Consider the following 17,069-nt stretch of genomic DNA (forward strand, 5'->3'; position numbering starts at 1 on the left):
CAAAAATAAATGCATCAAAATTAAATGCTGAACCATTTCCAAGTCTGAGGCTGGCTTTTAATGAGACTCCAGCAAAATAAGAACTGGGCAGCTGTGTGATTTCTGTTTGTGCTTCACTGTTTATTTTATCAAGCCAGCACATTGAGAAATAAGGATGAATGAAAGCCTGGAGGGAGCACAGGTCTGGTTTCTCTCATCTTCCCATCTCTGGCAGGTCTATTTCTGAAATAGCCTATATGGAAATAATATTCAAAAAAGACACAATGCTTTAAATTGGCTTTGATTTATCTGTTTATATGGGGCTATTATTGAATATAACCTAAAGAGAAACAACAGCCTGATCTCTTCGAGTAAACAGTAAACGACCTGCTAATTTTCCACAGGTCTCCGAGGGCAGGGGAACATTGACCTGGATCACGGCGAGGACGCGTCACGGCGGGTGGGCGTGGTTAACCGGGATGAATATACCGCTTTATCCTCCGTTACGTTGCAGCAGAGTCTGACACGAGAGAGGAGCAGGAGGTTGTGTTGGGGGGTTGGACTCAAACAGCTGACCAGCTCGCGTAAAAAAGAAAAAAGAAAAGATTGCAGCCGCGTGGGATGGAAAGGTTGGAAATCTTTCTGTACACCTTCCTCGTCTCTCACTACATCTTTAACGTCGTCTTCATCTCGTGGCTTTTCTCCAGCGGGACACCCACGGAGCTCACCAACTATGGATTGCTTAATTGAAGTTGGGCCACCTGATCCTGTTTGCGCCAGGACAACCGACCAACATTAGAGCAACGCGAGTCGTTATGGACAGTTGTGCAAATCCTGCATTTCCTGAGCAGAGAACTGGTGATAAAAGCAGAAGTTCATCCTCAGGATAGCACGTCTCAGTGTCGGTAAAGGACATGGACAGAGGGCTTCCACTCAGCGCTGCTTGAAACACCCCGCGCTATGATTTAGTAACTACAAGGAAAAGCTGTAGTTAGAATAGAGAGCGCGTGCTTATGCTGCTGCCGGCTTTGACGCGGTAGTGGCGGTCAGCTTTCTTCATAGCGCATACCAATTGTGCAGTTGCCGTTTAGTCGCACAGGCGGTCCTACCACGGTAAGAACCCACATTATTTTGACTAGCAACGCGCCTGAACGCCTGCAAAGTCCTGCAATTTGAACTTTCCCTGCAACCAAGAGAGTTTTTTTCTTTTTGAAAGGTGCGTCCAAGTGCACCTGTGAGCCATGGCTTTACCAGATAGTGGCATATCTGGGGAGGAAGTACCCTTCCCAGAAATTATAGAGCTCAATGTTGGTGGTCAGGTGTACATCACCCGCTACTCTACCCTCACAAGTGTGCCAGACTCTCTGCTGTGGGAGATGTTCAGTCGAAAGTCAGCCAAAGGACTGGCCAGGGACACCAAGGGGCGCTTCTTTGTGGACCGTGATGGCTTCCTGTTCCGTTACATCTTGGACTACATGCGGGACCAGCAGCTGGTTCTTCCAGACCACTTTCCAGAGCGCGGGCGGCTGCAGAGGGAGGCCGAGTTCTTCAACCTGCCGGAGCTTGTCAAGCTGCTTGCACCCAAAATCAGCAAGCAGAACTCCCTCGGCGACGAGGGATGTCAGAGTGACCCAGAGGACTCCTCGCCCGGGATTGACACGGCCCGTAACCTCAGCTCCCTGGGCGCCGCTGCTGCTGCCTGTGCCAGCCTGGTGCCTGGTGCCATGGATGGCAAAAGGTCTGGGTTCATCACGATCGGCTACAGAGGCTCATACACCCTGGGCCGTGACAGCCACACCGATGCCAAATTCCGCCGGGTGGCACGGATCATGGTGTGTGGGAAGACCTCCCTGGCCAAAGAGGTATTTGGGGAGACACTGAACGAGAGCCGCGACCCCGACCGCCCCCCTGAGCGCTACACATCCCGCTACTATCTCAAATTCACCTTTCTGGAGCAGGCTTTTGACAAGCTGGCTGATGCAGGCTTCCACATGGTGGCTTGTAACTCCACAGGAACCTGCGCCTTTGCCCATGAGCAGACGGACGACAAGATCTGGACCAGCTACACTGAATATGTGTTCTACCGTGAGTGAGCTCGGCTTTGTTCCCCCGGTCCCCCACCCTGTCTCCAAGTGCCCACCCTTTCCTCCAGCCTCCAGCAATCCTGTCTCTCTCTCTCTGATGGCTCCTGCACCAGTAGATGTTCCATAGATGTTGTGCCCTTCCATCTCTCTGCAGCATCCGGCTTGTATCCTATGAACAGTACGCAGCAGCTGCTCTGACTCTTCATACCTTCTCTGCAGGTCCAGCCTGCAGTCCTCCCCGTCAACCCCAGATCCACCCTCCTCATCCTCAGGTCCGGCTTTTGCTCTCGCTTAAACCGTCGCTCCATCTAATTGTAGTCCCCCCCAGTCCTCAACCTCAGCGACCCCGCAGCCTTTTCCTCCAGAGACTGATACCCTCTATGTACTATTTCCCTTTTGTATTCTATATATACTGCATCTGCCTTGGTGAAGCACAATACTGTATCCAAGAGCTAATTTTGTTAACAAAGCGCCCCAGTGTGTCTCTGTGACTATTGAAACAGTCATTAGAGCATGAGGGAAAGGGCTTCAAAGAGCGTCCGTGATGTACAGTGCTATACTTTGCCTGCTTGTTCGAGCAGATTGGACTCTCTCCTGCTCCTCTGAACTAAATTACCAAATAATTGGACATCTTATCAGCCTTGAGGGATGTGAGCAGCCCCAGCACAAGAAAGAAGTGTAACACAAAAATCTAATTTTCTTCAGTTTTTATAAAAATGTGTCCAGTACCATGTGGATTGGAAACGTGCCATAGTTTATCTGTTAAGTTGTTTTTATAAATGACTGAGGGTTGAGACAATACAGCCACGTGCACGGGGAAAGGAACACATTGAACTTTTTATTTTGAAAGGGAAAAGTTGGCTGCAGGTGTTTCCCTTTCAAAAAAGACAATGGTTCATTGGCAAATGACCAAGCAACAGGCTTCAATGGAGGAAAAAAAAAGCTAAAATATCGAGAGATCTCATAGACTGAAAAAAAAAAAAAAAACGGTTGCCAGATGAAGTGTGTGTATTGATTGTGCAATGGAGCTTTCAGTATTTTTAATCACCCACGCTGGGAGGGCAGAGGAGATGGAAGGTGTTACATCACTCACAGCCCACTGCTCTATTTATCATTTCTCTTTTAGCTTGTTGTGCTTCTTTGACATTTCTTTTTGCACAGATATTTAGGAGCATTTTGCCAGCGAGGCAATTCTTTGGGCAGGCTTTTACATCATAATCACGCGTTGTTTGCATAAAAAGAAAAATGTGGCAGTCCTCTGGGTGACTCCCGTTTTGAGTGTTCTGTAACCAATGTTATTCTTAATAAGTTCAGTATTTGTTGAAACTGTTGCATATTTGATGATAGCTCTCACTTGCTGTAAGTGAATACCCATGAGAAAGGGTAGGATTACACTGTAGCCAGCCAAAGCCCAATGTCTTCTAACTGTAGCAAGGGCATCGTGAGGGCAGTTTATAGTAGAGGCTATAACTTAAGTTATAAAGGTGCGAGTGATGAGAGGGATTTTTTTCCAGTTACAGCCTCAGGACAGGTCTGCACATCATATACCTCAGACTAAAAGAAAAACTGAAGGCACTTAAATCCAACAAAAGATTGGTGATGGAAAAAATGCAGACATCATTAGGAAAATGTAGATGCTGTAATAAGATTTTTTTTTTTTTTAAAAAGAGGTTTTAAAAAAAAAAGTGAATATAAGTTGAGAAATATCCTGTGATGCAGTGCAGTGCAGTGCAGGAATTCACCTGAACAATAAGGTTGTCAGGTCGAAGAAAGTCTGCCAGTGACGATACATGTATTCTGAAATGTCTAGAAACCGCAATGTTGTGTTTCAGTGTGATGACGTGCTGTTGACATCTTAGTCAATATGTTAGACCTGCAGCAGTGTGTCGCTGCAGGCGTAGGCAATGCTGAGATTAAAAGTGTTCAGCAGAAAAAGCAAATTGATTTGTCAAATAAAAAATGTTTTCTTCCTATTGCGGTTGTATTTTCCATTCATAATTCAATATTTTTTCAGTCTTGAGCGACTTTCTGCGTAAACTGTGAGGAAGGTGGTAGATATACCCTCCTGTTACTGCAGTGTAAAATTTTAATTTCCAGTGACAATACAACTCAGTCACAAAGGAAACCAATTCAAATTTTCATCTCACCATTTCCCATTAAAATAAATGTCCTTGGACATAAACTGTGCTCCATATTAAATGTCCAACACTCTACCCCGAGGCACCATCTCGCTCATTCTCCCATCTGCTTTTCCACTTTTTTCCTCCACATTTTCTTTTCCCCCCCTTCTCCCTCAGTCACAATTTCTATCAAGCAATTGACCAGAAAATAGAGCCAAGATAGAAATGAGGACATGCAGAGATAACAGGATATCTTAAAGCAGATTACAAAACCTTTATTTTGTTGCCAATAATTGACCTAATTACTTTGTACAGTAAAAATCTTATAGGACCTAAAATCCAGGACGTTGAATGAATAACTGTTGTTGTTGAAGCTTCGTGCAAACCAATGATTTTTTTTTAGAAATGATTAAGACACCCACAGAAAGAAAGGTTAACGTAATGTACACCACAACAACAACCAGGGTTATGTAGGTGAGAGTCACGTGTTTTATAAATTCTGACTCATGTAAGTGCTGCTAGAGATTCTCACACTCTAATTACCTTAGTATAAGACCTTTAAACCTGATCTCAGTCTGGCCTACATAGCTGAGCTTCACATGAATTGTTAAAAAATGTATGCGGCTGCCTTCCTGGAAAACAGATGATTTTTGTTGCGGTCTGGGAGATGCGTGACAGATCCTCAGAGATCAGGACGATGCAGTGCCTGCACAGTCGCAGGCAGCATTCCTCTGTCTCTGCCCCCCTCCCCAACCCCACACACCCCCCAGCACACTGCAACTTGGGAGCGTCAAGGTCGGCCATTAGCACAAGCATGGAGAGACACGCCTCGTGTGAAATTTCAGGCATCAGTGTCCTAAACCGTTCTCTGTCTTTACCTCCATGAGTTGCCTTGAGACTCAACATTCAACAGTATATGTGTGAGAAGTGTTGACACTCAGACACTGAACAGTGGCAGCAGTGAGGTCCACAGGCCAGGCTGTGATGACACACTGCTTGGGTTTTCTTTTTTTCTTTTTTCCAAATTCTCTGTTGTGAAACTTGTGGCTTAAAAGTGTAGCATCATGCCTGCTCAGTTGCCATATAAGAAGCGGGCTTTAGTTGTGTCACCGTAGTGGTATGCCTCTTTTATTAGGAGTGTTACAATAAAGATATTTTACCATGAAATTCTGCTTCTCTGTCTTTTGGGAAGAGTCCAAATAGCAGACTGCATTTGTGAGACCTGCTCATCGCACAGCACACAATCAACTTTACTAATTTACTGTATAGTTTGTATTCTTGTTCCAACCACATTGTTTGAAGTTGAGACAATTTCTCAAAAAAGCTTTTGCAATTCATTTTTGAACTCTAGCCACTGTAGTACAAGCCAGAAAAGAGATGTTCCTTGAGAGCACAATGCTGTTCTCTCTGTGAGCACTCTGCCTCGAGGCAGTCATTTGACCCATGTCGTGTTTCCGTGGTGCTATTGTCACTGTAGGCGGCCCTACATGGCAACAAGCCTCGGCCCGGTCTGTTTTCCTCCCCTGATCCTCTTGTTTCATAGCCAGCTGGGTCATCACTTCCCCTATTTGGGAAAAGAAAAGAAGAGAGCAAAGAAGAAGAGGAACGGATGTACGTCAAAGGAAAAAAGGGATTGGAAAATGGGGCAAGAAAGCAAAGGCGAGACAGATAACTTGGTAGGCTGAGATGAGAGTGGGAGAGTATTTACGTGGAGGAAGGATTTGGTGTTCCCATCTTATCTCTCTTCCTGCACAGCTCCAGCGTGAAGGGTCCTGTTATGTGAAGAGGTGCTGGTTCGCCCAGACAAACAAAGGCCTCACTGGGCCGTGTTGTTAGCGGCCTGTCAGCTCTGTCAGCACTCACAGAGAGATTCAGTTACACCAGACTGACATAGAGCCACAGGATTACTCAGTATATGGTCGGGATTAATATTGATTCATAGTACGATTACATCAACATAAAAGCGAGGAGAAACAGATATTTTCCACAAGAAAGAACTGCTATTGTCTGTCTCATGTGTACAGTGTGTGAATCATGGCCATGTGTCTTTAAATTCACCACAAGCTCAGCTTCCCTGACTGCAGCTTCTTTTATGAATATACCACATGCTTCAGACTGACAACAGAGCAGCACATGAGTCATTTTCTCTATATCTCTCACTGCGTGTACAACCAGATTTTGTCTGAATGCCGCTGTTTGTTTTCCATGTTTAGCCCCAGCCATCTGCTAGCCTACTGCTGTAAACTTGTTTGTGTCTTCACGGCCTCGTCCACTTTGGGATCTGCACACCCGCATGTTTTGGCTGTGTTTTGTTTTTCATGCTCATGTTTGTGCTTACGTGGTTGTTTGGCTGGATGACCGTCCGGGCCTCTGCGCCGGGACGGGTGGGTGGGTGGGTGGGTTCAGCGCGGGGGCATGGTGGGGCTAAGCAGGGGCAATGAACTAATGAACTAGCACTCCCTGTCTCACAAATATGCTGAACAGGCAGTTGGCGTCTCTGAATGCGCATGGACACAAACGCAGACGGACACATGCACAGAGGGAGCGAGGTTGCTAGGAGAGGATGCGCAACAACCCTCCTGTGTGAGGCTAATGACTCGGAGGTGTGAGGTTTAAGATCTGTCTGTCTTCTTTTCACTCTGCTTTGCGATCAGTTAAAAATGCATTAGCAGGCAAACAAGCCATTTCCCTCCCTCAGCCTCTCTTGGCAGCAATTAAAAAGTCCAGGCTAATACAGAAAAGCATCATTGCTGGTAATTACCCGGGAGTAGCTCCAGCCAATAGGAGGATGTAGTGGAGAACTGGGAGACAGCATGCAGCAGCCTGAGCCCCCCACCCTCCTCCCCCGCTGCTCTCTCCATCAGTATGTGATATACTGAGTGTGTGTAATGAGAGTTTATGCATGTTATGTGCTCCAGTGTCCATGGAGAGCGTTGCATGCTTTTGCTCATTCTCACATGTAAACGTACGTGAGCTCAGGCCCTTCTGTGTTTGCATTTGTCCTTGACGACAACTCTGCTCACGCACAAGCCCACATGCACAGAGTACAGTAGCGCTGGCTCGGGGCATCTTTATCTTATTGTGTGTTGGTTTATTTATAGTGAGCCAGGCATTGAGCCAGATGTGTACCTTCACTGCACCGCTCCATCCTCCATCCTCCAGCATGGGCACATGCACACACTCTCCTCCTCCCCCTCCTCCTCCTCCTCCTTACTCTTCTTCACACATGTCTCCTACAGAGAGCAGCTGTCTAAAAACATATTGGTCCTAGAACTCCAGGGGGGGCTCCATCATGAAAGGTCAAGGGGTAGCGATCCCTGAGAGGGAAGACAGAAGGGGAGGGAGTGGGGTGGTTCACATGGGACAAGGTTTACCGTCTAGCAGCTGAAAAATGTCACTGGTGATGTACAGTGCTGACTTTTCTCATATATCTCCTTCCATGTTGTCTCTTTATTATTCTCTTTTACTTTGCAATCTTTTCTTTTCTCTTTTAAGCCCCAGGACACTGAAAGAATAACTGACAGTTGAAAGCATGAGGGATGTGGTGAAACACAAAGTAAAGGGAGGGAGCATGAAATAAGTTAGAGAATGAGTCAGCCAGTCCGGAGAAAGTTGCTGGATTAAAACGGAAAGCAAAAAGACTAAAAAGAAAAAAAGAGAGAGAGGATAACTCAAGTGGCAGAGTTCCTCATATATGTAACTACAAAGACTGTGAATGTGCTATGAAGAGGAACAAGAAGAGTGAGGCCAGGCCACTGCAGCTGGAAAGGAAAGAGGGGGCGAGAGATAGTGTGCAGCAGATTGGGCAAAGTGAGGTGGAAGTGGTGGTAATAACTGACCAAGGACACATTTGAAGCACTTTAACTTCCCCTGCCAGACTCTTACGTCTTAGTCTGATGCAATATATATTTTATTCATACTCATTTTCCAGACAATACAGTTGCATGGCAGAGCAAGATAGGATTTCTAAATTAAAAAGTCACAATAATTACAGTGTTTTTTTGTAAAGAGGATCTTTCTAAATCTTTCTAATTTCTAAATCTTTCTAATTTAATTATCTTCGCATGTGTTGTTGTTGTTGTTGTTTTTTATTGTGAGACATATTCTCCTATCGTTTTAATTTTGTGGGTGTTTATTTCAGATGTTCTGCTAATCAGTGTTGGCTGACAAGGATGTTTGTTTTGTGTCTCTTGAATTTTGGTGCTTTTATGTAGTATCTGTCCCCAGAGGCACATAGTCTGTCTAAAGCAGATACTCATCAGCTGATAATTTCAATATGATCAGCATATCAGCATTTAAATTGTCTTTCAAAAACAATTTTCTCAAGAGGTAAAATGAGTTTTAACTGCATGTCATCAATCACTGACAGACGGAAAGAAGTTATATCATTTTTTGATAACAAAGCAGCACAACTGTTTCCTCTCTATGTGTTGTAATATGAAGTCACTTGTAATTACGTAAAAAGTTAGAGTTTAAGAAGTTCTTTGAGAAAACACCGTGAGCACACCTCGAGGTGGTGAAATGTAAATGTTCCTGTCACTGTTGTTGTCAGGATGGGATTCACCTCGGCCATCTGGAGTCTTGGGCTCTAATCTGCCCTCTCTAATTATCAGTAATCGCAACAGTCAGGCTTGTCCTTGGTGCTGCAGTCCTGGGCATGATTGGACCCTGGCTGAAGGCTCTGTACAGTCTGAGGGGGCGCCAGGATGGGCTTTAGGGTGCTTAGGCAGGCTGGTTACAGGCTGTGGGAGCCAGGCAGCAGCTCAGGGTGTTTAAAGCAGGGGGAGATAAAGAGGAGGCATGTGGAGCAGGTGAATCAGCAGGACACTCAGAGCGGATGTAGATTTGTGCAAGGCTGCAGGAATAAAAATAAACAAAATTTGTTTCCACTCCAAATGCACAGAAAAAACCTCGTCTCCGGGTTGAAGTATTGATGACTGGTTCACTAGTTTACTTCATGTACCTCCCTGCCTCTACTTCTTCAAACCCTTTGCTTCTCTTGCTTGGCAGCAGCTCCCCGGTCTCCAGCTGTTTACTTCACGCATCTCCTCAACATTATGTGGATTGACAGATTTGTAATTGCTCAGAGACTTGTGAGTGCACTCCAGTGACTGTGCTTGTGCCCCAGCATGTAAAGTTAGTCTGAAGAATCTAGTGTTACTATGTCTGATTACTCCCCTGAATGTATTTGTTCTGACAGCAATCAGGAAGCAAGAGGATGACAATGAATGAGAAGCCTGTAGGTGGCGAGGCCCACCCTGTCATTAAGCGCCATACGGATCATTTCACAAAGCAGATGTTGGATATCTGAGCTGAATACTAGGTAATTAGATATAAAACATGCTGTAATTGCCAAACCTATGTAGCGTGAGCTCCCTTTAGAACAGCAGGAAGAGCCATATATACAACTTAAGACTGGGGATAAAAGGCTCTCTCAGCCTGAGAGACATTACTATGCATTTGTTCAGCTCTACATCCTGCACATCATTGTGTCGTTACCATGGAGATGATGCTGTCCTCTTGTTTGTTGTCCTCGGGTCATAGCACCTGTCAGCGGTGAATTTTAAAAAGTATCCACCGGCTGATTGACCCGGTCATACTCAAGGTAATTCAGAAGCAGCTGATACAGTCATTTATTAACATCTGAAATTACACTATATTTTCCTAATGATACTGCAGCTGTTTGTTTTTTTTTAAGATGACCGAACTGTTTTTAGACATATTTGTGGGAACAGTGTCTATGCATAGCCCTTGATTGACTAAAGAAATGCAGAACAAAATACAACAAAATGAAACTTTAATTACTTGAAATGAGCACACAAGTCAAAACAAAGATCAAGGCCATCCTTCATTTCAGCTCAATTTCAATATGAAAGACACTCCCGCATATTCACATTAGGTTAGGATAGTAACACAACATAATTTTCCATAAATTATGATGTGTCTATTTCCAAACCTCATCATGGTTTTATGAAGGCTGCATGTGGGAATTCACACCGTGCCATATGATCTGAGTGAAATGTAAAGATTCAGGTGAGCATAAAACCACAGAGGAGAGATTTTGTGACAGAGAGGTGCTAAACTCTGGCAACAGTGACACGTTAGAGTTGCTAATAGCAGTAATGATGGCAACGGAGGGATGTGTCACAGTGAACAGATGGGAGAGAGAGAGCGAGAGAGAGGCAGAGGATGTGTGAGAAAGTGCTTTGGCTTTTGCATATATCCCTGGAGAAGTGGCCCGGGGAAAAGGGTTGAGTGCTCTCTTTCGCTGTTCTCCTCCATGAGGCTTAGTGGAGGAGGAAAGCATGGAGCCCATCCCCCAGTGGATTATTCCTCCGACACTGCTAAGCCCCCGTACTCCCACGTCCATGCGGCCCTCAAACACATGTATTCATTATGAGAGACACTGAATGTGGCGACACACACAAACACACACAGTAGAGAGCATGCCTCTGCCACCCCTCCTTCTCCTACATCCTCTTTCTTTCGCTCTGTCTTTATCTGTCCTTCTTTCAAATGCCAATACATGCCCAGAATACACACACACACGCGCACACACACAAACAGACTTACACATACAGTAAGCACACATGTGATTAGACACACAAGACAACACTCACTTACTCTCACATTGTGCACCTTTTGTCACATAAACACACACACATACTCATATTCAGGTATTCAGAAAGCCAAGGCAGTGGGAGAATATTCTGTGCCGCCTCCATTTGACACAAGCAGCTTTTCCTGTTATATAAGACGGGTTACTGTGACGATGAGCCCTGTTGAAGGAAACAGTGCAGGCTCATGTGTGTCTTTGTATGTCATTACACATGAGTGTGCGTGTGCATGTATTGTGCGTCTGCCTCTGTGTGTTTCACTTTGTACCTGCACAGTTCTGCCTGAGTCTGTGCAAGAGGCTGCGGGAGACATTCGATGTTCCTCTGAATTTTCATATACAGTCGCAGCATGTCGTGTATGTGGCCGCTGCACTGTGAGAGTGAGAATGGGTGTGATTTAATGTTGTGTGACTGTGACTCTATCAGATGATGCAGTGCAATGAGCAGTATGAATGCAGGGCTGTCATTACCATTTAACTTTGTGCACGGCCCTGGCCTGACGCATGGTTAAATTGAAAAATGTTAATGTATTAAGTTTCTTCAGTCCACAAAGCATCATCAGATTGTTCTCAGGGAAGGTTCGCCATGAAGTAGCACCACCACCATAAGAGAAGGTTCATTCATACGTCCTCTCCTGAGCCGACAGCTTTGCAGTTCCCTCAAATGCTGTTGGTTGAATTGTGCAAGTGGATCTTCTCCAAAATGACATAACAAGAGAGCTTGAGACGCTGTACAAATCACACATGACACTAATAATTTGTATTGGCCTCTTTCCCAGTTCATCTTTGGCCAAACACAAAAAGGTCAGTTCTTAATGTGCTCAGTATGGTGTGTGTCCTCCATGGTCAAAAACCCAGGATTAGCGCAAAATTAAAGCCCCCCTCCCTAAAAAGAAGAAGATGCATTTTGAAATTTATCCGCTTTATGGATGGACATGAGCTAAGTTTGTTTTGCAAAATCTGAGGCTGTGCAGCGATGACGCAGAGAGTGAAAATCAAAGAGCGGAGGGTGAGCAGACGGCCCACTTGTGTAAAAAAAAAAGAAAGAAATAGGCTGTTTGTAATGCGAGAGGGGCAATTCAAAAATGGTTGATGGGGCTCAAATACCAAGAGGTGTAGAATGTGCATGTGCCATTCCAACTATTCGGAGAAGTCGCACAGCAGCAACCTTCTCAGTCTTCACACTGAGATGCGATGAAAAACCAACATCCCGTGAAAAATGGCTTGTCATGCTTCAAGTGAAGAGGTCTCATGCTCTCCGTTCAGTCACTGAATCCCTTCTATGATAATACACATGCAAAACAAAGATTAGGAAATGAAGTCAAACTGTCCTCTACTCTCCTTGTCTCCCACTTCCTTTCCTCTCTTTCGGAGCTCCTTTCTGTGCTCATTTCTGTTTCCCTAATGCTCTCATGCCAGCGTCTGTTTACTTCACTTTGTGCTCCTGGAAACTGTGAAGCTCAGAGCTGAGGTGTTTGCCTCTGTGCCAACCACACGCTACTGACACAATTTGATAAGGCCTTTTTTTAAAGAAAAAGAAAAGGCTAAATGTAATCAAAATGCTATGTGGAGGAGCTCCCCTGTTGGCTGAGGCTTAATTCAAAATCACATAAGATACCTGAGTATGAATATTCTATTCATCATCTCACTCATGAATTTTAATAGATCTAGTTCCTAAATTGCTGAATTACATTTTGGGAAATCTTCTTCTTTACTGAGATTTAAATGAGAAGATTGACAGCTGAGTATATTTGTGAATGTGCATCAATCTTTCTTCATTTGACTCATGCTCTTGAATGATTTGAACTGAACACAAAATGATTTTGCTCACATTTGAATAACTAATTTGTTCTTTCTGCTGCAGGTGGTTCGTCACTAAACTTCAAGGCAATGACCTCTGACCCCCCAGATCTCAGCTCTGAAGTAGAGACCACTCAAACTGCTGTTGCTGCTGCTGCTGCTGCTGCTGTTGCTGCTGCTGTTGCTGCTGCTGCTGCTGCTGAAGCTGCCACAGTGGAGTCCAACAGCGCTGGCCGAACCCAGAGCCTTCCAGAAACCGGTAGTGGCCCGATGGTGGACGTCCGGAATCCGCTACCCCTGGATTCTCCTCCTCCTCTAACACCTCCACCACCTCCTCCTCCTCCTCCTCCTCCTCCTCCTCCCTCTACAGATAGCCCTGACCTCCCACCTCCGTCACCTCCAGTCCTGCCTCCACGTCTGCCGTCATCCAAACCTTCCTCCACCTCCAGCGCCCCTTCGACTCCCCCCACGCCGCCTCCCGCTGAGAGCCCCCAACGCCCGACCACCCTCCACCTAAAGACACTGCCTCGGCCTGTAGTGAAGGAGAATGGCGGTCCAGCTGCTGGGGGGGAAGAGGATGAAGAGGAAAGGAAGTTGCTGGAGGAGGATCTGAAGAAATGCATTGAGGACTTTAAAAAGATCCGCTTGCCCACAGTTTTTCCGGATCGCAAGAGGCACTGGCAAAATGACTTGCTCAAGAAGTATAATGCCTAAAGAGCTTTGCTGTGGCAACATGGTGATCAAATTTGACATGGGTTTTCTATGGGGGGAGTCTGTTGTTAGTGATGGACTGAAGCAAGTATACTTACACATTTTATGTAGTAGCTTTTGCATGTTAACAGAGCAAACATTTAATTAAAAGTGTTGTGCTTAGGCTTAGCTAGTCTAGCAACCACACATACAGGATGATACAATTAAGGTTTGTCTTTTCCCTTTAGAGATTGTTAGTGACATTTCTTTGCTCCACACTGTCATTTGGAAGCATCCAAAACTATTTGAATCATCATTTTCTTTGCACTCAGTCAAATGTTAATATATGTAATGTCATTAATTAGAGATTTCTGCCCTGCTCTCTGTAACATGTTCACTGATCAAGCAGCTGGAAAATGTGAGCTAAGTGTGAATTTTTTAGGCATTTGACCTTGCTGATGCAAAATAAAAGGAAAAAAGTGAAATCTCTGCTGCTAATCATCGTCATCGACTCAAAAACTATTTCACCTCATCAATATTAACCGTATGACTTCAAAGCCTCTCCTCTCCTCTCCGCCTGTGATTCGTAAGCTCTGCAGTTTTGTTCATTTTGTGATTGCATTATCTCCAAGTTAGTGACAGAGAGAATTCAGAAACGAGAATGCGATGTACCGGGAAGCGAAGTGGGTAATTACAGACGGCCAGAATGTGGAATAATAATGACAGTAATGACTACATGAAGCAGCGCACCGTGCCATTTGTTCCTCTATCTGCTCTGCATAAAATGTTCATCCAGCTTCACTAATGAATTACCAGGTGTGTATATGTGTGTTTTGTGTTTTGTGTGTGTGTGTCCCAGGGCAGCTGTGGTTACAGATGTAACTTACCACCACTGGTGTGGCTGTATATGAATGAATAATGATTTCTGTAATGCGCTTTGGGTATCGGGTATCGATAAAAAAAAGCATTTTATAAATGTAAACCATTATTATTATAGCTTCTACTCATCGTTATGGTATAAGTCCTGAAATGAAAAATTGCTTGCCATTTATGTTGTTTTTTTTTATCACCATGTGAGGAAATTGTACACAGACATTTGGGAAATCCATTTACTCACTTAGTTATCACGAGTCAGATTCAAAACTCAAGTGTTTATTGTCATTTGCACAGTAGAAAAACAAGTTTCCCTGGCAATGAAATTCTTACTTTGTGTCCACATCACAAATGCCAGCGTAAAAAGGTATACAAACTAAGTATAAGAGCAACAATAATACAACAATAGTAATAATTATAATACAAAAAAATACAAGACTAAAAGCTAAACACAGATGGAGGTAACAGTTACGGTAAACGGTATAAGAAAGTGTATTTTATGTGCAAATTGTGCATATGTGCAAACTGAAGGTGGTATTATAGACTCCTATTTAGCTGTTTAGGAGTCTGGTGGCAGAGGAAAAGACAGAGCTTTTCAGTCTGGAGGTCCTGCTTTTCATACTTCTGTACCTCCGACCTGAGGGTAGAAGTGTGAACAGTTTGTTTTGCGGATGGGTGAGGGATCTTTTCACCAGTCTTCACCACTCTCTGCAGGTGTTTGCCATCCAGTAGTGCTGCCGTACCAGACGGTAATACAGCTGGTCAGGATGCTCTCGACAATGCAGCTGTAAAAGAGGATTTTTGGTGACATCCCGAACTTCCTCAGTCTCCTGAGGAAGTACAGCCGTTGTTGGGCCTTCTTGACTGTGTGGTGTTGATGTGGATACCCAGGTATAGTTGAAGCTGCTCATCGCTACCTCCATCGTGTCTGTATAGGGCTTTAGCACAGGAGCGCTTACTGTAACATAAAAACTGGAATGTAGTCTTTTCAAAGGTCAGAAACAACATGTTTATTTGTATTATAAAAATTTAGGAGAGAGCCAGGCTACCTCCCTGTTTCCAGTCTGTATGCTAAACTAAGAAAACTCTGTGCCTGCGGGCACTCACACCAAACACTACTCAGCGGACAGACATGACAGTGGTATTAATCTTCTCATGTAATATTCATTATGACTCAAGAACAAATTCTCCAGGATGAAGGAATGAAAGAAAAATGATTTTCCCATGTTTCAATATTAAATATATTGCTCTCACATGACACAAATCATTAATTTCAGTATCATGACCCACCAGTAGGTCAACTCTGGACTTAAAGCAGTAAGCCAGTAACATTTCATGGTTGTATGGCTGATGAAAACCAACCACAGAACCTTAAAAACTCCCAAATCCTCACAACCTCTCGTCATGTATTCTTTATCTAACATGAGTAGAAACAGAATATGAGATGTGGAGTGCGGTTTAACAGGGAGTCGGCCTGCGTTTTGGAAGCACTTGCTGACCATTAACAGCCAGTGTAAGGTTAGGCTGCACACACAGGAAGCCCTGTGTTCACAGTGAAGTTGTGAGACTCACTTTAGACCTCTGTGTGAACAAAACCAGGTGATTATAGGTCCACCAAATATCAGCTAAAACCAGCTAAATAAAAACAACATGTGAGACAACCAAGAACAAAACAAAAAAAACAGTACTGGGATATGTAACTAACAACAGTGCTCAGTACCTAGAAAATAATCACATCACAGTTAAATATTAACTAAATAATATATTTCTGCCCATCATGGTTCTATAGCTGTTTCTCTCTGGCGCTAAGCCCCAAAAACTCTTTGCTCTCCAAAGTTACGTTTCCATTGCAACTCCATCCTAATTACTTATCTTTAATCTGAACTTGAAGATAATAACAACTCGAGATAGTTCTCAGAGTACTTCTGGAGTTTTTGATCATTTCCCCTTCATGCATTTTCCAGCATCCTGCCTTCACTGGAAATAATCACTGATACAAGAGTCCATCAAATTGCTATTTTCTTGTGATTTACAAAAACATTCATGTGTAATTTTTGCTTCATATTACTGTAAGTTTCCAGAGAACATAAAATATTACACAGAGCCTCAGTGACTTATTGAATGCAGCATTGAAAATGTTGCGATCTCTCATTTGGTCGATGTTATTTACCCTATTTGTCTCATTACAGTCATGGTCCCTCCCCGCAGCTGGTCATAATGAGCCTGTTGGCTGTACACAACATCCCTGGTTGGAAGTCCTAATGATGTTGTCTTAACCCAGAGCTTTCTATCAGCGCTGCGCGTCCAGCCTCATGCAGCTAAGCTCTGTGTTGCCTCAGGTTAATATTGAGGTTAAGACGTTAATCCTCGAGTGTTAGCCGAGAGGGAAGTTTTATCTTGTTTAACATCAGACAAATAGAATAGTTTTATCAAGCACACTGGAAACCACTAAGAACCGATAGAGATATCCTCTTGCTCTGAGTAGCGGTTTAACAACAGATTAGGGTTTGTCACAGTCCCTAAACAGCAGGCTGTTCTTCTTACAAGCTACGGAGTGGTGACAATTTATTCCATCCAGTCAGTCTTTGCTGATTTCACACCAACATCAACGCGCAGACCGTCCATCCAACCAGCTGTCGATTGCTGTGAAATCCATAGAAAAGACTCCACTTTGCAACTCATTAGCTGGTATTGCCTCATCAGCTCCTTTTCTCGTATTTCTCATCACTCGGCGTTGGCTTGGACAGAAATAACGTGCTGGCCGGGCTCCCAGCCTGGAAAGAGTGTCATCAGAGCGCGCCTCAGTCAGGATGCATGCAGAGGATTGACAACAAGTCCTGCCGATTTAAAATTCCTGTTTACTGTAGCAGAAGCTGCACAGTCTGCTGTGCTTGGGTCTTGTTAGAC

General features: G+C 44.2%; 1 protein-coding gene and 1 long non-coding RNA gene across 2 annotated transcripts; one reads left to right on the top strand and one right to left on the bottom strand.

The window, feature by feature from the left end:
• Window positions 1-487: 487 nt before the first annotated feature.
• kctd12b (potassium channel tetramerisation domain containing 12b) lies at window positions 488-13,774 on the top strand. Its single transcript, XM_085790088.1, has 2 exons — window positions 488-2,064; window positions 12,664-13,774. The coding sequence occupies exons 1-2, from the start codon at window positions 1,221-1,223 to the stop codon at window positions 13,311-13,313; spliced, it is 1,494 nt and encodes a 497-aa protein (XP_085646214.1). The 5' UTR covers window positions 488-1,220; the 3' UTR covers window positions 13,314-13,774.
• On the bottom strand, window positions 4,350-4,641 carry LOC146980021 (uncharacterized). The gene is made up of 2 exons (XR_015036926.1): window positions 4,516-4,641; window positions 4,350-4,481 (listed from the first exon to the last, which is right to left on the bottom strand). It is a non-coding gene; the product is annotated as an uncharacterized LOC146980021 (long non-coding RNA).
• Window positions 13,775-17,069: the final 3,295 nt, after the last annotated feature.

This window comes from Trachurus japonicus, chromosome 10, assembly GCF_045865225.1.
Source record: "Trachurus japonicus isolate A0001 chromosome 10, Traja_1.0".
In the NCBI taxonomy this organism is placed as follows: Eukaryota; Metazoa; Chordata; class Actinopteri; order Carangiformes; family Carangidae; genus Trachurus; species Trachurus japonicus.